Genomic DNA, 27,399 nt, shown 5'->3' on the forward strand with positions numbered 1-27,399 from the left:
GCGGAACAAATAAACCCACATCCACAGTTTACGAGGGAGCAGTATTAAGTGTTGCACCAAAACACACAATTCAGTTACAGAAGTTGTGTGAACATATTGGACCGAAGCTAAACACCACACAACTTGGACAACATAACTACAAGTGGATCAATCGCTCCTATAGTTACTGATCAATATGATGATTAACTTTACAGTGATTAGTAATCTCATTCTATGATTAATCATATAATGACAAAATATTACACTTTGGTGAAGGGCGAGAGGCAAAAGGGAGGGGAAGCTGGAAATCAGGAAGTGCCTATCTTATTGGTCGTTTTAGAATTGGCCAACTAGCCCTCCTCCAATCAGCAGCAAGATGCAACGAGCCCCATTGCTATCTTTGTCATCATCGTCCTCGTCTTTTCTGACAGCTGTATCGTCCCTCCCACTGTGTGCTGCCATTATCTTCCACTTCATCTCTCTTGCTTGCTCCAACAATCACTAACACAGATATGTATCTATATGTTTGGACATCAAATATAAACTGTGATTCTACTCTAGCCTGCCCTAGTCACCAGAGCCATAGATATACACAGTCTGCCGAACTCGGTTTGAATCTAGAATTTTGGCATGCCATGTTGGCAACAACTGTTAAAACCTAGTCGCAAGTCATGGACTGTTTGGAGGATAGTTTGTTGAACCCAAATCTGCAGTACCCTATTCCTTACAGTGTGCTACTTTAATTGGAGCATGGGGTGTTTGGTGACACAACCTACACAGTATATCTGGCCCGAAAAGTCCATCCTCCAATCAGATAATTTCCTCCAGGACCATCACATGTTGGCAGGCAGTTTTTCTCTCAGTCCCTATTAGTCTTTCCCTGTCTGAGGCAGCTACGGGTCCTTCTTGCCCCCCTTGGGAGAGGCGGAGGGGGAAGAGGTGGCTGGGGGGCAAGAGGTTTGAGAGAGGGAGGTGGCAGGGCCTGGGACCAACTGAGTGGGTGGGAGGGTGGTAGTGGAGGCTGTGGTCTGCTTAAGAGCATGACTGGTGTAAGGGGTACAGGTAGGTGTGGGGACAGGACCTAAAGGTTGGCTCTGTTTTGGGGTATGGGTTGATGCAGGTTTGGGGGTGGAGGATTGTTTTGGGGTATGGATAGGTACAGGTGGGATTGTGGGGGTAACAGAACATTTAGAAGTGGGTTTTGGGGCAGGGGTTTGGACTAGGGGTTGGGCTGCTGGGGTCTGTTTTGGGGTGTGGGCTGAGCCTTTTGTTGGGGCTTGAATTGCAGCATCGATGGGTACAGATGGGGGTGTAGGGGTGGGTTTGGGAGTGGAGGCTGGGGTGGGAGTGGAGGCTGGGGTGGGAGTGGAGGCTGGGGTGGGGGCTGGGGTGGGAGTGGAGGCTGGGGTGGGGGTTGCAGTTAGGGTTTGGCTCTGAGTGTGAACAGGAGTAGAAATAGGGGTAGGGGGACGATTGGAGGGTTGAGAGAGGGTAGTGGTAGGGGTACGAGTCTGGATAGGGGTAAAGGCTTTAGAGGGGGTAGGGGTGGGCCCAGATAGAGGGTAAGGGGAGGGGGGTGTAGGGGAGGACTTGATTAGGGGGCTCTGAAGAAGAGTGGGAGAGGAAGGTAGGGAAGAGGAGGGGGGAGAGGGGGACGCGAGAGAGGTCTTGCGCCCATGGGTTTGTGCAAGTGAGAGAGGGGCACTGACAGAGGAGGGAGGGGGAGTGGAGGAGGGAGAGGGGGAAGAAGAGCGAGATGGGGGTGTAGGGGTGGGTTTGGGGCGAGGGGTTGAGGTGAGTGGAGTAGTTCCGGCAGAGGGAGGGATGGAGCAGGGGGGAGGAGAGGAGGAGCGAGATGGGGGTGTAGGGGTGGGTTTGGGGCGAGGGGTTGAGGTGAGTGGAGTAGTTCCGGCAGAGGGAGGGATGGAGCCGGGGGGAGGAGAGGAGGAGCGAGATGGGGGTGTAGGGGTGGGTTTGGGGCGAGGGGTTGAGGTGAGTGGAGTAGTTCCGGCAGAGGGAGGGATGGAGCAGTGGGGAGGAGAGGAGGAGCGAGATGGGGGTGTAGGGGTGAGTTTGGGGCGAGGGGTTAGTGGCAGGGCTGGGATGAGGGAGAAAGGAGCGGGAGCAGGGGAGGGGGTGGCATAGGAGAGGGGGGTTTGTTTGGGGGAGGAAGTGTAGGAGGCCAGGGGAGAAGCTGATGTGGGTGTGGATGCAGGTACAGCGACAGGATGTGTGTGTGTGGCTGTGTGTGTGTGTGCAGGGCAGTGTGTAGAGGCAGGATCAGGGAGGGGCTGTATAGAGCCCAGGTTATGTGCTTGTATCTGTGCATTGAAGGGGGGCATCTGTAACCGTTGTGCTGGGACTTGTACTGGTAGGGGAGTAGTCAACACCCCCACACTGCCACCCCTGGCTAGCTGCGTCCCAGCCAGGAACGAGGATGGCAGCAGGTTACCTCCAGAGGCCTTCCGCTGGAGAGGGGGGTGAGGCTGCATGCTTGCCCAGGATCGATGAGGCAGGGTGGGCTGCGAGGCAGAGAGGAGCCTGGCCTCCTGGGTGAGCCTCCCAAGTGCAGGCAGGCCCTGGTTGCTGCTGCCTCCATGACGCAATAGCGCCTCCTTGGCTCCATGCTGGCCAGCCATGGAACTGCAAGTGTCTGACATGACACTGGTGACTGCAGTTGGATTCACGTGGTAGAACAGATGGGGTGTGGTGGCCCCTCCTACCTTGGGGATTCCTGGGGTTCCACACATCACTGAAGAGTGTTCCGGGTGGAGGCGGAGATTGTAGTGCAGGGTCTTTCCTAATTGGGCCGACGTGGAGACAGAGGAGGCCGGTGTGGGTGGGGTTTGAGCAACAGGGGGTGATATCACACCTCCCGGGGGGGCCATGGGGAAGGGCGAGGGGGAGGGGAAGGCAGGAAACCCCCCTCTAGGGGACAGCCCCCCCATCCCTCCTACCCCCATCATCCCAATGAGGGAACTCACAGAGGGGCGCAGGGGCTGCAGGACAGGGGGCCGCGGGGGGGAGAGGGGGAAGGAGACAGAGACGGAGGGCGATGGAGAGATGGAGGGGAGGAATATAGCGCCTCCTAGCGCATGTTGCTGCTGTAGCTGATGTTGAAGCTGCTGTTGCTGCTGCTGCTGGTGCATGAGGGCGATGGCCACGTTAGTCGTAGCGGCCGCCGTCTGGAGCGGAGCGTGGATCAGTGGAGCCCAGATCAGTGGGTGGGGCCTAGGGGAGACCGTACCACTTCCTCCCGTGGCCCCTCCCCTTCCTGCAGCGGCAGCAGCGATGGCCTCCTGCATGGCTGGCATGCTGTCATGTTTAACGATCTGCTGAACCAGCATGCTGTCACAGGAGCCCAGCCCCCCCATGCCTAGCCCCGCCCCCCCTCCTCCTCGACCCCCACGCCCCAAACCGCTGCCCCCCGCCATGGAACCCGCCTGGGACGGCTTCCTCATCAGGATAGAGTTCTTCCTACCTGCAGAGGAGAACAAAGAAGAGAGAAGAGAATAGAATGAAACGATCAAAACAGAAACAAACTGATGGAGGGGATGGATACTGTTCCTGTTCCTCTCTCCCTTAACCTGCCTTGAAGGGCTTCTGCAACTGTAAGGTCATTTACAAAGCGCTTTAGAAATAAAATCTGAATTGATTTGAAAAATGCTATTCACTGGCAAGGTCTCTGCACAAAGCGCTATAGAAATGAAACTGAATTGAAAACTGAAAGTCATTGCAAGTAATGGACCGATTGGCAGGTGCTTGAGCCAATCGGGAGAGGATTAGTACCGATGCGGTCCAACCGGTCGACGGCCACCGTCTCGAAGGCCCGCCTCATCATAGGGTGTTCCTCCAGGACCTCGTTGAAGCTGTCCACACTGAGGGAGTAGAGACGACAGTATGTATCTGCTCTGACGCTCGCCGTCCTCCGGCCCCGAGTCAACAGACAGATCTCTGAGAGAGCGAGAGAGTGAGTGAGAGAGAGGGAGATGGACAGAGAGAGAGGAGGAAGTGCAGGTGTGGATAAAGAGGGAGAAGGGAAGAGGGGTGAGAGACTGGAAAAAATAAGATTTTGTTGAAGAAATTGTGAAATTGAAGAACTGATTAATCTAACACACACCCACACCTTCCCCTTCCACTTCCCTTTTTCCTCACACTGTCCTTACCCTCACCCATCCCTCCCCCTTCTCCCTCCTCTCCTCACCCCCAAAGTAGGACCCGTCACTGAGTTTGGTCTCCTTGTTTCCGCGGGTGAGTATGCCGACTCGTCCATGTTGAATGAAGTACATCTTGCGTCCCACCGTGCCCTCACGGATGATGAAGTCATTGGGCTGGAACACCTCGAAGCGAAGCTTGGTCAGCACTGCCGTCACAAAGTTAGGGTCCGCGTTAGCAAACAGCGGCATGTGAGCCACCAGGCTACGGCAGTTAAAGCTAACTATCGCCTGAGAGGGGGGGAAAGAGAGGGGGAGGGAGGGGGGAGGAGTTGGGAAGTTAGTTAGAATGCACAAAAACTGAATTGTATCAGTACGTTTTAATTTTCTTTCATGTAAAATGTGTTTGAGGCAGTTTGAATCGACTGGTTTGAGCAGGAGTTTTTTTTGTTACACTATAGCTAGCTTTCGTAACTTGTAACAGTGTGTGTGCCTGCCCGTGTGCCTGCATCCGTGGCTCGTGTGTGTGTGTGTGCGTGCCTCGTGCGCGCGCGCGCGTGTGTGCCTGTATCCATGGCTCGTGCGTGTGTGTGCTTGCCTTGCGCGTGCGTGTGCGTGTGTGTTACCTCCTTTAGTGGTTCGCTGAGTTCACCCAGTATGTTCTCCTCGTCAAACATCTTGCCCTGGAAGCGATGCTCGTAGTACTCATGAATCCTCTGACGGACATCTGCAGGGAGCTTATGGAACGACATGTACTGCTCCACCTGCTTATACTGGAACACAACGTCAATACAACGGAAATACAACGATACAACGTTAATACAACGTTAATACAACGTCAATACAACGTTAATACAATGTTAATACAATGTTAATACAACGTTAATACAACGTTAATACAATGTTAATACATTGTTAATACAGCGTTAATAAAAGCACACATACACACAATATATGGGTGCTGCTGCTTTACTACAGTATAATACACACTATACTGCTGCTGCTTTACTACAGTCTAATACACACTATACTGCTTTACTACAGTCTAATACACACTATACTGCTGCTGCTTTACTACAGTCTAATACACACTATACTGCTTTACTACAGTATAATACACACTATACTGCTGCTGCTTTACTACAGTCTAATACACACTATACTGCTTTACTACAGTCTAATACACACTATACTGCTGCTGCTTTACTACAGTCTAATACACACTATACTGCTTTACTACAGTATAATACACACTATACTGCTTTACTACAGTATAATACACACTATACTGCTTTACTACAGTATAATACACACTATACTGCTTTACTACAGTATAATACACACTATACTGCTGCTGCTTTACTACAGTCTAATACACACTATACTGCTTCACTACAGTATAATACACACTATACTGCTTTACTACAGTATAATACACACTATACTGCTTTACTACAGTATAATACACACTATACTGCTGCTGCTTTACTACAGTATAATACACACTATACTGCTTTACTACAGCATAATACACACTATACTGCTGCTGCTTTACTACAGTCTAATACACACTATACTGCTTCACTACAGTATAATACACACTATACTGCTTTACTACAGTATAATACACACTATACTGCTGCTGCTTTACTACAGTCTAATACACACTATACTGCTTTACTACAGTCTAATACACACTATACTGCTTTACTACAGTATAATTCACACTATACTGCTGCTGCTTTACTACAGTCTAATACACACTATACTGCTGCTGCTTTACTACAGTCTAATACACACTATACTGCTTCACTACAGTATAATACACACTATACTGCTTTACTACAGTCTAATACACACTATACTGCTTTACTACAGTATAATACACACTATACTGCTGCTGCTTTACTACAGTATAATACACACTATACTGCTGCTGCTTTACTACAGTCTAATACACACTATACTGCTTCACTACAGTATAATACACACTATACTGCTGCTGCTTTACTACAGTCTAATACACACTATACTGCTTCACTACAGTATAATACACACTATACTGCTTTACTACAGTATAATACACACTATACTGCTGCTGCTTTACTACAGTATAATACACACTATACTGCTTCACTACAGTATAATACACACTATACTGCTTTACTACAGTATAATACACACTATACTGCTGCTGCTTTACTACAGTCTAATACACACTATACTGCTTCACTACAGTATAATACACACTATACTGCTTTACTACAGTATAATACACACTATACTGCTGCTGCTTTACTACAGTATAATACACACTATACTGCTTTACTACAGTATAATACACACTATACTGCTGCTGCTTTACTACAGTCTAATACACACTATACTGCTTCACTACAGTATAATACACACTATACTGCTTTACTACAGTATAATACACACTATACTGCTGCTGCTTTACTACAGTCTAATACACACTATACTGCTTCACTACAGTATAATACACACTATACTGCTGCTGCTTTACTACAGTCTAATACACACTATACTGCTTCACTACAGTATAATACACACTATACTGCTGCTGCTTTACTACAGTCTAATACACACTATACTGCTTCACTACAGTATAATACACACTATACTGCTTTACTACAGTATAATACACACTATACTGCTGCTGCTTTACTACAGTATAATACACACTATACTGCTTTACTACAGTATAATACACACTATACTGCTTTACTACAGTATAATACACACTATACTGCTGCTGCTTTACTACAGTCTAATACACACTATACTGCTTTACTACAGTCTAATACACACTATACTGCTTCACTACAGTATAATACACACTATACTGCTTTACTACAGTATAATACACACTATACTGCTTTACTACAGTATAATACACACTATACTGCTGCTGCTTTACTACAGTCTAATACACACTATACTGCTTCACTACAGTATAATACACACTATACTGCTTTACTACAGTATAATACACACTATACTGCTGCTGCTTTACTACAGTATAATACACACTATACTGCTTCACTACAGTATAATACACACTATACTGCTTTACTACAGTATAATACACACTATACTGCTGCTGCTTTACTACAGTCTAATACACACTATACTGCTTCACTACAGTATAATACACACTATACTGCTTTACTACAGTATAATACACACTATACTGCTGCTGCTTTACTACAGCATAATACACACTATACTGCTTTACTACAGTATAATACACACTATACTGCTTTACTACAGTATAATACACACTATACTGCTGCTTACTACAGTCTAATACACACTATACTGCTTTACTACAGTATAATACACACTATACTGCTGCTGCTTTACTACAGTCTAATACACACTATACTGCTTCACTACAGTATAATACACACTATACTGCTGCTGCTTTACTACAGTCTAATACACACTATACTGCTTCAGTACAGTATAATACACACTATACTGCTTTACTACAGTATAATACACACTATACTGCTGCTGCTTTACTACAGTCTAATACACACTATACTGCTTCACTACAGTATAATACACACTATACTGCTTCACTACAGTATAATACACACTATACTGCTGCTGCTTTACTACAGTCTAATACACACTATACTGCTTCACTACAGTATAATACACACTATACTGCTTTACTACAGTATAATACACACTATACTGCTGCTGCTTTACTACAGTCTAATACACACTATACTGCTTCACTACAGTATAATACACACTATACTGCTTTACTACAGTATAATACACACTATACTGCTGCTGCTTTACTACAGTCTAATACACACTATACTGCTTCACTACAGTATAATACACACTATACTGCTTTACTACAGTATAATACACACTATACTGCTGCTGCTTTACTACAGTCTAATACACACTATACTGCTTCACTACAGTATAATACACACTATACTGCTTTACTACAGTATAATACACACTATACTGCTGCTGCTTTACTACAGTCTAATACACACTATACTGCTTCACTACAGTATAATACACACTATACTGCTTTACTACAGTATAATACACACTATACTGCTGCTGCTTTACTACAGTCTAATACACATTGTACTGCTTCACTACAGTATAATACACACTATACTGCTTTACTACAGTATAATACACACTATACTGCTGCTGCTTTACTACAGTCTAATACACACTATACTGCTTTACTACAGCATAATACACACTATACTGCTTTACTACAGTATAATACACACTATACTGCTTTACTACAGTATAATACACACTATACTGCTGCTGCTTTACTACAGTATAATACACACTATACTGCTTTACTACAGCATAATACACACTATACTGCTTTACTACAGTATAATACACACTATACTGCTTTACTACAGTATAATACACACTATACTGCTGCTGCTTTACTACAGTCTAATACACACTATACTGCTTTACTACAGTATAATACACACTATACTGCTTTACTACAGTATAATACACACTATACTGCTGCTGCTTTACTACAGTCTAATACACACTATACTGCTTTACTACAGCATAATACACACTATACTGCTTTACTACAGTATAATACACACTATACTGCTTTACTACAGTATAATACACACTATACTGCTGCTGCTTTACTACAGTCTAATACACACTATACTGCTTTACTACAGCATAATACACACTATACTGCTTTACTACAGTATAATACACACTATACTGCTGCTGCTTTACTACAGTCTAATACACACTATACTGCTTTACTACAGCATAATACACACTATACTGCTTTACTACAGTATAATACACACTATACTGCTTTACTACAGTATAATACACACTATACTGCTGCTGCTTTACTACAGTATAATACACACTATACTGCTTCACTACAGTATAATACACACTATACTGCTTCACTACAGTATAATACACACTATACTGCTTCACTACAGTATAATACACACTATACTGCTTCACTACAGTATAATACACACTATACTGCTGCTGCTTTACTACAGTCTAATACACACTATACTGCTTCACTACAGTATAATACACACTATACTGCTTTACTACAGTATAATACACACTATACTGCTGCTGCTTTACTACAGTATAATACACACTATACTGCTTCACTACAGTATAATACACACTATACTGCTTTACTACAGTATAATACACACTATACTGCTGCTGCTTTACTACAGTCTAATACACACTATACTGCTTTACTACAGTCTAATACACACTATACTGCTTCACTACAGTATAATACACACTATACTGCTTTACTACAGTATAATACACACTATACTGCTTTACTACAGTATAATACACACTATACTGCTGCTGCTTTACTACAGTCTAATACACACTATACTGCTTCACTACAGTATAATACACACTATACTGCTTTACTACAGTATAATACACACTATACTGCTGCTGCTTTACTACAGTATAACACACTATACTGCTTCACTACAGTATAATACACACTATACTGCTTTACTACAGTATAATACACACTATACTGCTGCTGCTTTACTACAGTCTAATACACACTATACTGCTTCACTACAGTATAATACACACTATACTGCTTTACTACAGTATAATACACACTATACTGCTGCTGCTTTACTACAGTATAATACACACTATACTGCTTTACTACAGTATAATACACACTATACTGCTGCTGCTTTACTACAGTCTAATACACACTATACTGCTTCACTACAGTATAATACACACTATACTGCTTTACTACAGTATAATACACACTATACTGCTGCTGCTTTACTACAGTCTAATACACACTATACTGCTTCACTACAGTATAATACACACTATACTGCTGCTGCTTTACTACAGTCTAATACACACTATACTGCTTCACTACAGTATAATACACACTATACTGCTTTACTACAGTATAATACACACTATACTGCTGCTGCTTTACTACAGTCTAATACACACTATACTGCTTCACTACAGTATAATACACACTATACTGCTTCACTACAGTATAATACACACTATACTGCTGCTTCTTTACTACAGTCTAATACACACTATACTGCTTCACTACAGTATAATACACACTATACTGCTTTACTACAGTATAATACACACTATACTGCTGCTGCTTTACTACAGTCTAATACACACTATACTGCTTCACTACAGTATAATACACACTATACTGCTTTACTACAGTATAATACACACTATACTGCTGCTGCTTTACTACAGTCTAATACACATTATACTGCTTCACTACAGTATAATACACACTATACTGCTTTACTACAGTATAATACACACTATACTGCTTTACTACAGTATAATACACACTATACTGCTGCTGCTTTACTACAGTATAATACACACTGTACTGCTTTACTACAGCATAATACACACTATACTGCTTTACTACAGTATAATACACACTATACTGCTTTACTACAGTATAATACACACTATACTGCTGCTGCTTTACTACAGTCTAATACACACTATACTGCTTTACTACAGTATAATACACACTATACTGCTTTACTACAGTATAATACACACTATACTGCTGCTGCTTTACTACAGTCTAATACACACTATACTGCTTTACTACAGCATAATACACACTATACTGCTTTACTACAGTATAATACACACTATACTGCTTTACTACAGTATAATACACACTATACTGCTGCTGCTTTACTACAGTCTAATACACACTATACTGCTTTACTACAGCATAATACACACTATACTGCTTTACTACAGTATAATACACACTATACTGCTGCTGCTTTACTACAGTCTAATACACACTATACTGCTTTACTACAGCATAATACACACTATACTGCTTTACTACAGTATAATACACACTATACTGCTTTACTACAGTATAATACACACTATACTGCTGCTGCTTTACTACAGTATAATACACACTATACTGCTTCACTACAGTATAATACACACTATACTGCTTCACTACAGTATAATACACACTATACTGCTTCACTACAGTATAATACACACTATACTGCTTTACTACAGTATAATACACACTATACTGCTGCTGCTTTACTACAGTCTAATACACACTATACTGCTTCACTACAGTATAATACACACTATACTGTTTCACTACAGTATAATACACACTATACTGCTGCTGCTTTACTACAGTATAATACACACTATACTGCTTCACTACAGTATAATACACACTATACTGCTGCTGCTTTACTACAGTATAATACACACTATACTGCTTTACTAAAGTATAATACACACTATACTGCTGCTGCTTTACTACAGTATAATACACACTATACTGCTTTACTACAGTATAATACACACTATACTGCTGCTGCTTTACTACAGTATAATACACACTATACTGCTTCACTACAGTATAATACACACTATACTGCTGCTGCTTTACTACAGTATAATACACACTATACTGCTTCACTACAGTATAATACACACTATACTGCTGCTGCTTTACTACAGTATAATACACACTTCACTGGATGAGCAGGAAGATTGTTTATGAGTGGAGTATGGTTCCTTTACCGTTTCCTGCCTTTGAGGAGTCAACAAATTAATTGGATGAATGGTTGGATAGAGAGAATAAGGGACAGAGGAATGGAGAGAGAGTTGGAGGGAGGGAGGGATAGAGAGGGTCCTAATCTCTTACTTTCTCCTGGTACTGTCGTCTTGAGGAGTCCAGGGACTGTATGAGAGCGGTGGCATGGCCGATGAACATGGCATAGCAGGTGGCACCAATGATCATACTGAGCATGGTGAGCCACACGTCTGTCATGCCCTCTGGAGCCTGGGCACCGTAGCCAATACACAACATGTGGCTCATCGCCTTGAAAAGGGCATAGGAGTACTGGATCCCCCACGTATCATTCTGGACGGAGAGAGAGGTGGAGAGAGAGTTAAACAGGCCCTTCTACAGAGGAAGAGGGAGAGGTGGAGAGAGAGTTAAACAGGCACTTCTACAGAGGGAGTCCGAGAGTACGAGAGAGAGGTGGAGAGAGAGATGGAGAGAGAGAGGTAGAGAGAGAGGTGGAGAGAGAGGTGGAGAGAGAGTTAAACAGGCCATTCTACAGAGGGAGTCCGAGAGGAAGAGGGAGAGGGAGAAGAAGGTGGAAGGGAGGGAGGGAGGGATGAGTGGTACCACTCATCCCTTCCACCTTCTTCTCCCTCTTCCTCTCGGACTCCCTCTGTAGAATGGCCTGTGTAACTGTTTAACCTAGGCTAAAACTGTGGCTGTAAAGTGCTTGGTAGAGTTGCTCATTGATTTTCCACTTCCTGCTGTGTAAAACAGACTACTAACAGGCAAAAAGCAGGAAAATAATAATGATAATAATAAAATGACTCTAAAATATGTTATAAAGCCAGTGTGTGTTAGGCAATCATGCAATGAAGCATGAATTTATCTCAGGCTGAGTGTGTGTGTGACTGTGTTTGTGATTGCTTGTGTGTGTGTGAGGCCAATTATATCCTGTTCTGTTAAATGGTCCTGCGGGTGGCACATGGCTTTCTCTGGGGGAAAACACTCAGCCTCAGCTGGCCTAGCAACAGTCACCCCGGCAACGACTGAGGAAACACTGCCGAGACGGGAGTCAGCGAAACACACAGCCGTGTATGTGTGTGTGTGTGTGTGTGTGTGCGCGTGTGCATGTGTGTGTTCATATCTCCATCTACTCTATCAGTAGGATGTTTAAGTTGGGTGATGTTTTATTGTGTTGATAGTCCCTTTTATTCCAACCAGACATGCTGCTACATGAACTGTCTACACTCTCTCTCTCTCTCTCTCTCTCTCTCTCTCTCTCTCTCTCTCTCTGTCTACACACACACACACACTCTCTCTCTCTCTCTCTCTCTCTCTCTGTCTACACACACACACACTCTCTCTCTCTCTCTCTCTCTCTCTCCCTCTCTGTCTACACACACACACACACTCTCTCTCTCTCTCTCTCTCTCTCTCTGTCTACACACACACACACACTCTCTCTCTCTCTCTCTCTCTCTCTCTCTCTCTCTCTCTGTCTACACACACACACACCCTCTCTCTGTCTACACACACACTCTCTCTCTCTCTCTCTCTTTCTCTCTCTCTCTCTGTCTACACACACACTCTCTCTGTCTACACACACACTCTCTCTCTCTCTGTGTCTACACACACACTCTCTCTCTCTCTGGCTACACACACAATCAGTCCACTACCCCGTAATCAGTGCACACACAAACACAATATCAATAATGTCAGACAGACAGACAGACAGACAGACAGACAGACAGACAGACAGACAGACAGACAGACAGACAGACAGACAGACAGACAGACAGACAGACAGACAGACAGACAGACAGACAGACAGACAGACAGACAGACAGACTGGAAGACAGACTGGAAGACAGACAGACAGACTGGAAGACAGATATACAGACAGGTAAAGACAGTCAGACAGACAGTCACAGATGGACAGACAGTCACAGACAGCCAGACAGACAGGAAGACAGATAAACACAGACAGACAGACAGACAGACAGACAGACAGACAGACAGACAGACAGACAGACAGACAGACAGACAGACAGACAGACAGACAGACAGACAGACAGACAGACAGACAAACAGACAGACAGACAGACAGACAGACAGACAGACAGACAGACAGACAGACAGACAGACAGACAGACAGACAGACAGACAGACAGACAGACAGACAGACAGACTGGAAGACAGACTGGAAGACAGACAGACAGACTGGAAGACAGATATACAGACAGGTAAAGACAGTCAGACAGACAGTCACAGATGGACAGACAGTCACAGACAGCCAGACAGACAGGAAGACAGATAAACACAGACAGACAGACAGACAGACAGACAGACAGACAGACAGACAGACAGACAGACAGACAGTGTAACTCACCACCATGTTATTCTTGGAGACCCAGCAGTCCAGGGGGAAGTCCTGCAGCATGGGAACCAGGAACTGTAGACATCCGTCCCAGTGGCACAGCAGCAGCATCATGCCTATCAGGTTGACTATCCTCACCATGGCACTGGCCAGGTCATAGGTCATATGGAAGATCTGGAGGGGGAGAGTTTAACATCACTTTAGTTTATTGACGTCTTGCGCGGGCACCTTTTATGATTAGTTGCCTCTTCCCCAATGAAGAGGTAGATCAGCTGCCCCCGTAGCGGTCTCTCTTTCCCCTATACTACGCTGACCTCTCCTTTCGCCCTCTCAGCCTCTGCCTCTCTCCTCTCACCTCCCTCTCTCCCTCCCCTCTGGCATGTTCCACTGACTGCCCTCTACCTTCTCTCTGGAGGATGTAACCAGTGAGTTGTGACAGTGGTAGTAAGTCTCTCTTTCCCTCCCTCCCCTCTTTCTCTACCTCCTCTCCCTGTGTTCCCGGCCTCTCACCTCCTCCCACTGGTGGATGTAGCGTATGAGTCGTGACAGGCGCAGCAGGCGTAGCAGGCTGAGGATCTTGGTGAAGCGTACGATGCGGAGGGCCCTGGCCGTCCTGTAAACCTCTGAGTCCAGCCGGGCCTCCAAGTCCACCATCAGGAAGATGTAGTCCACAGGGATGGACGACACAAAGTCCACCGCAAACCAGCTCTTTAGGTAGCGCTGACGGATAGCCCTGTGGTAGCATAGCATAATATATAAGTCATTTCTATGGTCTCACAGTTAGCTTAGCATTCTGGATATATTCCTATGGTCTCACAGTTAGCTTAGCATAGCGTAGACCAACATTGATTCCTATGGCCCCAGTAGTTATGGTTCTTTAGAAGAAATAACAAACAACTCCATTCATTCACATTCTGGAAGAACACCACACAGGGAAGCATTGCCTCCAGCTCTGTGTCACCTTCACACAGACAGACACACACACACACACACACACACACACACACACACTGACTTGGGGTCTAGCAGTATCTCAGTGCTGTCCTCCTTGACGATTCCGGTCCTGAAGTTGAGGACCAGGTCAACCAGGAAGAGAGTATCAGAGACCACGTTGAAGATGATCCAGGGAGGAGTGTTCTCATCCTTAAAGAAGGTGATTCCTACTGGCAGGATGATCAGATTCCCCATCATCAAACACAACATGATCAGATCCCAGTAGAACCTGGGAGAGGAGAGGAGGGGAGGGGAGAGAGAGAGGTTTCCTATCATCAGACACAACATGATCAGATCCCAGTAGAACCTGGGAGAGGAGAGGAGAGGAGAGGAGAGGAGAGGAGAGGAGAGGAGAGGAGAGGAGAGGAGAGAGGGAGAGAGAGAGGTTCCCTATCATCAGACACAACATGATCAGATCCCAGCAGAACCTGGGAGAGGAGAGGAGAGGAGAGAGGGGTTTCCTATCATCAGACACAACATGATCAGATCCCAGTAGAACCTAAAAGAGAGGAGAGGAGAGGAGGGGAGGGGAGAGGGAGAGAGAGGGGTTCCCTATCACCAATACCAATGACATATCCCAATTGAACTCATTCCCTGTACTATATTTTTCACCAAATATCACACTCCTCTCTTTCTCTTTCTCTTTTCTGTGGGACTCCAGTTCTGGGATCATTAATGGAATGATCCAGATGAACTACGACAACTCTCACACACACCCCGTCTCTCAGACAGTCTAGTTCCAGAGCCAGCGGTGGGTTTATAACCGTGATATTGAATAAAAGGATTACTAGAGAAACACTCTGGACAACTGCTGTGGGCGATAATGACGTAATCCTGACCTTGGAATATAGAGGTATGAGTTAGAAGGGAACAAATGAATAACATCACTTCTGTATCACACTGTGGCAAACACACACACTAGAGGACACCACTATCTAACCCCCCTACACACTGTTCCCACTAGTCTGGCAGAAGACACCACTATCTAACCCCCCTACACACTGCTCCTCTAGTCTGGCAGAAGACACCACTATCTAACCCCCCTACACACTGCTCCTCTAGTCTGGCAGAAGACACCACTATCTAACCCCCCTACACACTGCTCCTCTAGTCTGGCAGAAGACACCACTATCTAACCCCCTACACACTGCTCCCACTAGTCTGGCAGAAGACACCACTATCTCACACCCTACACACTGCTCCCACTAGTCTGGCAGAAGACACCACTATCTAACCCCCTACACACTGCTCCCACTAGTCTGGCAGAAGACACCACTATCTAACCCCCTACACACTGCTCCCACTAGTCTGGCAGAAGACACCACTATCTAACCCCCTACACACTGCTCCCACTAGTCTGGCAGAAGACACCACTATCTAACCCCCTACACACTACTCCTCTAGTCTGGCAGAAGACACCACTATCTAACCCCCTACACACTGCTCCCACTAGTCTGGCAGAAGACACCACTATCTCACACCCTACACACTGCTCCCACTAGTCTGGCAGAAGACACCACTATCTAACCCCCTACACAGTGCTCCCACTAGTCTGGCAGAAGACACCACTATCTAACCCCCTACACACTGCTCCCACTAGTCTGGCAGAAGACACCACTATCTAACCCCCTACACACTGCTCCCACTAGTCTGGCAGAAGACACCACTATCTAACCCCCTACACACTACTCCTCTAGTCTGGCAGAAGACACCACTATCTAACCCCCTACACACTGCTCCCACTAGTCTGGCAGAAGACACCACTATCTCACACCCTACACACTGCTCCCACTAGTCTGGCAGAAGACACCACTATCTCACCCCCTACACACTGCTCCCACTAGTCTGGCAGAAGACACCACTATCTAACCCCCTACACACTGCTCCGCTAGTCTGGCAGAAGACACCACTATCTAACCCCTTACACACTGCTCCACTAGTCTGGCAGAAGACACCACTATCTCACACCCTACACACTACTCCGGCTTGTCTGCCAGTAGTCTTTAACAGAGATAAATGAAGGTTTGGCTAAACCTCAGTAGATTCAAGTAGCACAGATAACAACATATTATCTGTCTCTGTGAGGCTCAGAGATTACGTACAAAGCAGACAGCCAGACAGACCGAAGGAGAGAGAGACACACATATATATATATTGTAGCGGTTTCAGGGGCTGTATGGTGAATGGACGGTATGTGCCTGCAAGGTTTCTATGTTTTCTGCTTGCCAGAACCATGGACAGCTAAGTGAAGTATTCCTCAGAGGCAGGCACATGGACATCTCAGGGGAAACTTCTAGACTGTAGCGGAACAGCCACACCTGTCTCCAGTTGTAATTAGAGCCAAACTGCGGACAGCTGAAACCAATCAGGGCCTCTACTTAACCACGCCCTGGTTTTCTTTCTTGGTTCTTTCCTTTGACCCCGGCAGGTGAACGAGTAGGAGGTGATTGGGGAGGTAGAGCGTACAGTGGAAAAATAGGTTTACCGGAAAAAAGGAACCGATGATTTCAACAAGGATGGAACCCCTAAAGACCGAATTTGGAGGATCTTCCACTGGTGACGAAGTATTTACTCTGTTTGCTTTGAGTTGTGTATATGAGGAACGCTGCCGAAACCTGATAATAAAGTGGTTTAACCCTTCCCTTGGACTGGTGGTGTGTGTTTGTATGTCTAGTCCCAGCCTTAATAAGATCTTGTAACTGAAACCGCCACTATATATAAACTCATCAAAAAAAGAAATCAGCTTACAGACTGTAGACAATTAAGGTCATAGTTATGAAAACTTAGGACACTAAAGAGGCCTTTCTACTGACTCTGAAAACCCCCAAAAGAAAGCTGCCCAGGGTCCCTGCTCAGCTGTGTGAATGTGCCTTAGGCATTCTGCAAGGAGGCATGAGGACTGCAGATGTGGCCAGGGCAATAAATTGCAATGTCTGTACTGTGAGATGCCTAAGAAAGCACTACAGGGAGACAGGACGTCCTCGCAGTGGCAGGCCACGTGTAACAACACCTGCACAGGATTGGTACATCCGAACATCACACCTGCGGGACAGGTACAGGATGGCAACAACTGCCGAGTTACACCAGGAATGCACAATCCCGCCATCAGTGCTCAGACTGTCCGCAATAGGCTGAGAAAGGCTGGACTGAGGGCTTGTAGGCCTGTTGTAAGGCAGGCCCTCACCAGACATCACAGGCAACAACGTCTCCTATGGGCACAAACCCACCGTCACTGGACCAGACAGGACTGGCAAAAAGTGCTCTTCACTGACGAGTAGAGGTTTTGTCTTACCAGGAGTGATGGTGGGATTCGCATCTATCGTCGAAGGAATGAGCGTTACACCGAGGCCTGTACTCTGGAGCGGGATCGATTTGGAGGTGGAGGGTCCGTCATGGTCTGGGGCAGTGTGTCACAGCGTCATCGGACTGAGCTTGTTGTCATTGCAGACAATCTCAACGCTGTGCATTACAAGGAAGACATCCTCCTCCCTCATGTGGTACCCTTCCTGCAGGCTCATCCTGACATGACCCTCCAGCATGACAATTTCACCAACCATACTGCTCATTCTGTGCGTGATTTCCTGCAAGACAGGAATGTCAATGTTCTGCCGTGGCCAGCGAAGAGCCAGGATCTCAATCCCATTGAGCACATCTGGGAAATGTTGGATCGGAGGGTGAGGGCTAGGGCTAGGGCTAGGGCTAGGGCTACCCCCCCCCCCCCTTGCAGGTGCCTTGGTGGAACAGTGGGGTAAAATCTCACAGCAAGAACTGGCAAATCTGGTGCAGTCCATGAGGAGGAGATGCACTGCAGTACTTAATGCAGCTGGTGGCCACACCAGATACTGATGGTTACTTTGATTTTGACGCACCCTTTGATCAGGGACACATTATTCAATTTCTGTTAGTCACATGTCTGTGGAACATGTTCAGTTTATGTCTCAGTTGTTGAATCTTGTTATGTTCATACAAATATTTACACGTTAAGTTTGCTGAAAATAAACGCAGTTGACAGTGAGAGGATGTTTCTTTTTTTCCCGAGTTTATATGTGTGTGTGTGAAGAGACTAAAGAACAGACACCTTCCAGAGAACATCACCAAACCTCATTAAGTCTCTACACATTAGGTTCCTTTGTCCAAGCTGGGTTGTGACAGCTGATACCAGCACATTTTTGTGCCCACAAACAAATGACAACATTTAAAGGTCAAGTCTGGAGAAGGGAAGAATGGGAGGAATTTTTTTCAGGGGAAAGATTAAAATGCTTGATGCTCAGAAATGGGTGTCTGAATTGTTGCTGTGTGGTACAATACGTGCTGGGTACTTGCAGACCAGGCAGTCTGGCTGTGCTACACTAGAAAAAAAGTTACCAAAAGGTTATTGGCTGTCCCCATAGGAGAACCCTTTTTGTTTCCAGGTAGAACTAATTTGAGATCCATGTAGAACCACAGAGAACCCCTAATGGGTTCTTCAAAGGGTTTGCCAATGGGAACAGCCGAAGAACCCTTTTAGGTTCTAGATAGCACCTTGTTTTCTAAGTGCATATGCCCTATGGCTCGGTGTGGTTGGCTAAAAGGGAACCAGATGCATAGTGAGAGAAATTAGTTCAATCTGTATTCATCCTGTTACACCCACATAAACCAATCTGTATTCATCCTGTTACACCCACATAAACCAATCTGTATTCATCATGTTACACCCACATAAACCAATCTGTATTCATCCTGTTACACCCAAATAAACCAATCTGTATTCATCCTGTTACACCCACATAAACCAATCTGTATTCATCCTGTTACACCCACATAAACCAATCTGTATTCATCCTGTTACACCTACATAAACCAATCTGTATTCATCCTGTTACACCCACATAAACCAATCTTTATTCATCCTGTTACACCCACATAAACCAATCTGTATTCATCCTGTTACACCCACATAAACCAATCTGTATTAATCCTGTTACACCCACATAAACCAATCTGTATTCATCCTGTTACACCCACATAAACCAATCTGTATTAATCCTGTTACACCCACATAAACCAATCTGTATTCATCCTGTTACACCCACATAAACCAATCTGTATTCATCCTGTTACACCCACATAAACCAATCTGTATTAATCCTGTTACACCCACATAAACCAATCTGTATTCATCCTGTTACACCCACATAAACCAATCTGTATTCATCCTGTTACACCCACATAAACCAATCTGTATTCATCCTGTTACACCCACATAAACCAATCTGTATTCATCCTGTTACACCCACATAAACCAATCTGTATTCATCCTGTTACACCCACATAAACCAATCTGTATTCTTCCTGTTACACCCACATAAACCATCTGTATTCATCCTGTTACACCCACATAAACCAATCTGTATTCATCCTGTTACACCCACATAAACCATCTGTATTCATCCTGTTACACCCACATAAACCAATCTGTATTCATCCTGTTACACCCACATAAACCAATCTGTATTCATCCTGTTACACCCACATAAACCAATCTGTATTCATCCTGTTACACCCACATAAACCAATCTGTATTCTTCCTGTTACACCCACATAAACCATCTGTATTCATCCTGTTACACCCACATAAACCAATCTGTATTCATCCTGTTACACCCACATAAACCAATCTGGATGAATACGTTCCCAGATCTGTTTTTGCTGAACAGAGTTCCAGTCAATTTATTTCAGGAGATGAATGTCATAGAAATTCCAATTCTGAATTGTGAGATTCTCATTGACATCCTCACCAGTGTTCTATTCATGAGCAGACTGGAGTTGGAATGGAATTTTTGCTCTAATGGACTCCAACCAAGCAGTCATCTCTCTTAATACAAGTCACTTCCTTTCTGTGTCTCAGTTCATTGTTTTCCTGTTAGAACTTGACAAAATGTAAATTACAACTAAGGTTCCGGTGTATGGGTAGACACACATGCAGAGACATGCTCAGCCACACCTTGAAGTATCTGCAGGTTATTAAAGAAATAGCAGAACATTTCTGACATGCAAATTAGTCTTATCTCATCTTCCTAATCTTAGCTGATACAGTACATACCAACTTCTCTCTCTTAAACAAAACTAAAGCATCTGGGACATATCTACTTTTCCCTCTCTCTCTTTCCCTCTTTCTCCTTCCCTGTCTCTCTCTTTCCCTCTTTCTCCTTCCCCCCTCTATCTCTTTCCCTCTTTCTCCTCCCCCCCTCTATCTCTTTCCCTCTTTCTCCTTCCACCCTCTCTCTCTTTCATCTCTTTCCCCTCCCCCCTCTATCTTTCCCTCTTTCTCCTCCCCCCCTCTATCTCCTCCCCTCTCTTTCCTCCCTTTCTCTTCCCCCTCTCTCTCTTTCCCTCTTTCTCCTTCCACCTTCTCTATTTCCCCTCTTTCTCCCCCCCTCTATCTTTCCATCTTTCTCCTTCCACCCTCTCTCTTTCCCCTCTTTCTCCTCCCCCTCTCTTTCCTCCCTTTCTCTTCCCCCTCTCTCTCTTTCCTCTCTTTCTTCTTCCCCCTCTCTCTCTTTCCCTCTTTCTCCTCCCCCCTCTATCTTTCCCTCTTTCTCCTTCCACCCTCTCTTTCCCCTCTTTCTCCTCCCCCCTCTATCTTTCCCTCTTTCTCCTCCCCCTTCTCTTTCCTCCCTTTCTCCTTCCCCCTCTCTCTCTTACCTCTCTATCTACTTCCCCCTCTCTCTCTTACCTCTCTTTCTTCTTCCCCCTCTCTCTCTTTTCCCTCTTTCTCCTTCCCTCTCTCTCGTTACCCTCTTTCCCCTTCCCCCTCTCTTTCCCCACTTTCTCCCTCCCCCTGCCTCACTGTATTCTCACAATTATTATTTGAGCTTAATTAAAGCTTTATTGGCCTGAAATATATGCATATCTAATATATTCTCTCTCTCCCTCTAACGTCTCTCTTAATAAAAATGTTCTCCATCTGTCTCCCCCTCTCTTTCTGTTCCTCATTATGTCTTGGCTACTCGTATTATCTTAATGAGGTGAAGGGTGTGAGAGCTTATCACCAGACTCAACAAGATAGACTTTATACATACACACACACACACACACACACACACACACACACACACACACACACACACACACACCTCCGGAGACCAAGGTCATCGTCAGGACAAAACACACATTAGGGCTTTGCCACTAAGCTCTCTGTCTTTCGTTCCCTCTGCTGTTCCCTCCTCATCAGTCTGCCGCTCTCCCTTCTCTATTCATATATCCAATCTACAGGTACCTAATTGAAAGATTAGATGCCTGAATTATGCATAATGAATACACTACATGCACAATTTAGAATATTATGCATAATTTATGCATATTCAATTGTGATAACATAATGAATAATGCAGTCATTTACATATTGTGATGGAATGTGTGAATAGTAATAAGTGCAAAGGGAGGAAATCCAATTATCTAACCTCTCCTCTGTACTTCCCTCATCCCTCCATCTCCCTCCCTCTATCACCTGACTGAAATCAGTAGAGGGATAGCTGATCTCCATTGAGTTGTAGAGTATGAGAAAGAAAAAAAGAGAGAATGTGTGTGTGTGTGTTTGTGTGTTCGTATATGTGTGTGTGTGTGTTCGTATATATGTGTGTGTGTGTGTTCGTATGTGTGTGTGTTTGTGTGTTCGTATATGTGTGTGTGTGTGTTCGTATGTGTGTGTGTTTGTGTGTTCGTATATGTGTGTGTGTGTGTTCGTATATATGTGTGTGTGTGTGTTCGTATGTGTGTGTGTTTGTGTGTTCGTATATGTGTGTGTGTGTGTTCGTATATGTGTGTGTGTGTGTGTGTGTGTGTGTGTGTGTGTGTGTGTGTTCGTATATGTGTGTGTCTGTGTGTGTGTGTGTGTGTGTGTTCGTATATGTGTGTGTGTGTGTGTGTGTGTGTGTGTGCGTTCGATTGAGGCTGGAGGAACCAAAGTGGGCCAGGAGACTGGGGGATCAAGTAATCCATTGTTTCTGAGGCCTGTCTGGAGATTACTACTCTGTCTCTCTCACCACACAGAAACCACTCGACAAGGGGTTGATTATCCATCAGTCAACAAAGTTTAAAAAAAGTTTCAAACACTCCCAAGGCTAGCAACCACCAGACAATTTATCATCTAATTCCCTAAAGTGATTTTATTTACTTTTTATTTAACCTTTATTTAATTAGGCAAGTCAGTTAAGAACAAATTTTTATTTACAATGACAGCCTACCCCGGCTAAACCTTAACCCGGACGACGCTGGGCCAATTGTGCACAGCCCTATGGGACTCCCAATCACAGCCGGTTGTGATACAGCCTGGAATTGAACCAGGGTCTGTGGTGACACTTCCAGCACTGAGATGCAGTGCCCTAGACTGCTGCACCACTCGGGAGCCCTGAGTTTTCAACATGTTTCCCCATCTAATTCCCTGAAGTGATTTCAGCATGATGAAATGTTCACAGACATCCAACGCCTGAAGTTAAAGACATTTCATTTTAAGGATCACCTCACCTCATTCTAAGGACTGTCAATGTGACGTTTTTTTCCTCCTATAAAGATTTGTGATTCTAAAACACTGTCAGTAAGTAGCCAGCAGGGGGTGTTGTGGTGGGTTCACTCACAAGACCACACACACAGGGCCAGGCCAGCAGGGGGTGTTGTGGCGGGTTCACTCACAAGACCACACACACAGGGCCAGGCCAGCAGGGGGTGTTGTGGTGGGTTCACTCACAAGACCACACACACAGGGCCAGGCCAGCAGGGGGTGTTGTGGCGGGTTCACTCACAAGACCACACACACAGGGCCAGGCCAGCAGGGGGTGTTGTGGCGGGTTCACTCACAAGACCACACACACAGGGCCGGGCCAGCAGGGGGTGTTGTGGCGGGTTCACTCACAAGACCACACACACAGGGCCAGGCCAACAGGGGGTGTTGTGGCGGGTTCACTCACAAGACCACACACACAGGGCCAGGCCAGCAGGGGGTGTTGTGGCGGGTTCACTCACAAGACCACACACACAGGGCCAGGCCAGCAGGGGGTGTTGTGGTGGGTTCACTCACAAGACCACACACACAGGGCCACGCCAGCAGGGGATGTTGTGGCGGGTTCACTCACAAGACCACACACACAGGGCCAGGCCAGCAGGGGGTGTTGTGGCGGGTTCACTCACAAGACCACACACACAGGGCCAGGCCATCAGGGGGTGTTGTGGCGGGTTCACTCACAAGACCACACACACAGAGCCAGGCCAGCAGGCCTCCATGTAAAACCCTGTCTATATCAAATCAAATCAAATTGTGTTTGTCACACGTGCCGAATATACTGTGAAATGCTGACTTACAAGCACCTAACCAACAATGGGTTCAAGAAATAGAGTTAAGAAAATACTTACTAAATGAACTAAAGTAAAAAATAAAAAGTAACACAATAAAATAACAATAACGAGGCAATACACAGGGGGTACCGAGTCAGGGTACAGGTTAGTCGAGTGCTAACATGCGTGCTTTGTCCTGAACTTGTCCACATTCTTATTATGCCCACATTTTAGACACGATTGAAAGACCAGGTCAAGATCAGGACAAAGGACGCATGTTAGCGGCAGGTATAAACAGGGCTTATGCGTGATTGATTTTTATGGGCAAGCACAGTGACAACTTACATCACAGATATTTCACACAGAGAACACACAGTGTGTGCATGTGGTATGTGTGTTGTGCATGTGTGTGTTGTGTGTGTAACACATCATGTCTCATTATATCCTCTATCAGATTGGTTCAATTAACCTACTGCAGTGTGCTAAATCAGGGTCACAGTGTTTCTTGATAGTCAAAAAATCTACTTTGAAACTAAAATACACACACCTCACACACATGGTTATGGACATAGAGGACCCTGTACTATGTCAGATATAGAGTTAAAATGTATTCCATTTTGAGTTCGCATCCCAATATTACACATTATATACCTCACAGAAGACTGAAATATAACAAAACTGTTTGACATAGAAGCACCAGATTTTCAGCTGCTTTTTTGAAATAATGTTTATTACTTATAAAAGTCTGAAAAATATGAATAACATTCCACCCGTGAAGCCACTAGGTCATTTGACCAAAAGAAACTAGACAGGTCACAGCACATTCTAAGAAAGTATCACCCTCCCTCTCTCTCCCCCTTACGCTCCCCTCCCTCCCTCTCCCCTCTGTCTTTTCCCCTTCCTCTCTCCTCCTTCTCTCCCCTCTCTGTCTTTTCCCCTCCCTCTCTCCTCCTTCTCTCCCCTCCCTCTCTCCCCCTTCCTCTGATTCCCTTCCTTCAATTCCCCCTCTATTCACAAATCCTCTCTTTCTCTCTCTATTCTAAGGAGCTTCTACTAACTTAGTAACAAGGACGTTCCTGAAGAATGTTCCCCAACTTCATCATCAACTCACCACCAGCCAGCCTGCACATCCCGTCTCTTCTCTCCCTCTGTCTTTCCTCTCAGGGTACATCCCATTAGCTTCCCCTTCTCAGCCTCTCCTTCACTGGTCTGAAAGACTTGATAAACTGTGAAAACCTCGTCAAATCTCTTCAGTGGTTATGAGGGAAAGGAAAGGACTCATCGAGATGAGGCTATAGAGGTCAAATGAAGACACAGCCTTTATTCATTGATATGGATGGAATGGAGTAGCCTACATGAGATTTGATAGAGGTGACATGCTCTCTCTCTATGCTGCCCTGTCTTTCACACCTCTTTCTCTCCCCCTCTCTCTTTCTATCCCTCCCTCTTCTCTCTTCCTCTATTCATAGTGTTGTGGTTACTGATGTGACGTTGCTGTAAGGGTGTTTCACCCACACTCTGTCTGACCTGTTCCCTCCACTGTCTTATATATCCTCAACACATCTCCCTCCCTCTGATCATCCCTTTATCCATCCATCCATCCCCTTTGCCCCCCTTCCATCCATCCATCCATCCATCCATCCTTCCATCCATCCATCCATCCATCCATCCATCCATCCATCCATCCATCCATCCATCCATCCATCCCCTCTATTCTCCATCTCCTGATCACTCCTCTGTTTTCTTCTTCTCTCTTCCTTCCCTCTCTTCCTTACCTGAAGGAGGATGGACATATTCTCCCTCTGGGTCATGGCCCCACTGTGTCTTTCACCTCATCTCTCTCCCATCCAAAGACACCCAGACTCCTTATCCCCTCCCTCACTCTGCCTCTCCACCCCACCCTCTCCCTCCCCCCTGGCAAGGCTGTATGGTCTGTATGGACCTGAAGTGACTGTCAGAGGGCATGATATTTTCCATTCCCTAGGGCTGTAGGGGTGTATAGTGCGTACCTGAAGTCGCTGTAGGGGTGTATGGTGCGTACCTGAAGTCGCTGTAGGGTGTATGGTGCGTACCTGAAGTCGCTGTAGGGGTGTATGGTGCGTACCTGAAGTCACTGTAGGGTGTATGGTGCGTACCTGAAGTCGCTGTAGGGGTGTAGGTGCGTACCTGAAGTCGCTGTAGGGTGTATGGTGCGTACCTGAAGTCGCTGTAGGGGTGTAGGTGCGTACCTGAAGTCGCTGTAGGGTGTATGGTGCGTACCTGAAGTCGCTGTAGGGGTGTATGATCCACTCCCCTGCTGATTTGAGTCTCTCCTGCTCCATGGCCACGGCCTTGTGGGACCCAAACATGCGCAGGCTGAACTTGTTGACCCCCGGCTGCAGCATGGCTCCAAACTGTCTCTGGATGAAGGTGGACTGGTTGGAGTAGCTGTAGTCCTCCCCGTCTAGACCCATCCCAAACCCCCCCATGCCCCCCGTCCCAGACAGACTCCCCATCTCCGGCGTGCCCGCCACGGTGTTACAAGCCGTGGTTGTCGTGGTTTCCGGGCCCAACGCTACGACGACCACTCCGGTGCCGGTGGAGGAGGAAGTGGAGGCAAGGGCGGCGCGTGACGAGGAAAAGCCAACAGAACGCTGCTGGGTGGAGGAGAAGGGGGCTGGAGGAGGGGGCAGGGGGACAGGGGTGGTCGGGGTTCCAGCTGAATGGAAGGGGAGGACGTCTCTGGTGGCACTCAAGATGGAGAGGCGCCGTCGCCCCCCTCCGGAACCGGAACCCTCGACCCCTGACCTGTCACCCTCCAGCGATGCCTGGGAGAGGCGGTACCCTGGGGAGGGCAGGCTGCCCTTACTGCGCCTTTTAGAGTCTCCTCCACTACGACCCGGCCGACCCTCACCCCCGCCAGGGGGCCCAACACCTCCCGCCACCCCATCCAT

At 45.7% G+C, this 27,399-nt stretch overlaps 1 protein-coding gene across 1 annotated transcript; it reads right to left on the reverse strand.

Annotated features, from left to right (window-relative positions):
- LOC139388532 (potassium/sodium hyperpolarization-activated cyclic nucleotide-gated channel 2-like) lies at positions 1–27,399 on the reverse strand. The gene is made up of 11 exons (XM_071135242.1): positions 26,726–27,399; positions 15,180–15,386; positions 14,675–14,897; positions 14,177–14,338; positions 11,923–12,141; positions 4,760–4,906; positions 4,184–4,424; positions 3,769–3,933; positions 2,105–3,460; positions 1,451–1,900; positions 1–1,381 (listed from the first exon to the last, which is right to left on the reverse strand). The coding sequence occupies exons 1-11, from the start codon at positions 27,397–27,399 to the stop codon at positions 873–875; spliced, it is 4,353 nt and encodes a 1,450-aa protein (XP_070991343.1). The 3' UTR covers positions 1–872.

The sequence above is a fragment of the Oncorhynchus clarkii genome, chromosome 3 (assembly GCF_045791955.1).
Source record: "Oncorhynchus clarkii lewisi isolate Uvic-CL-2024 chromosome 3, UVic_Ocla_1.0, whole genome shotgun sequence".
In the NCBI taxonomy this organism is placed as follows: domain Eukaryota; kingdom Metazoa; phylum Chordata; class Actinopteri; order Salmoniformes; family Salmonidae; genus Oncorhynchus; species Oncorhynchus clarkii.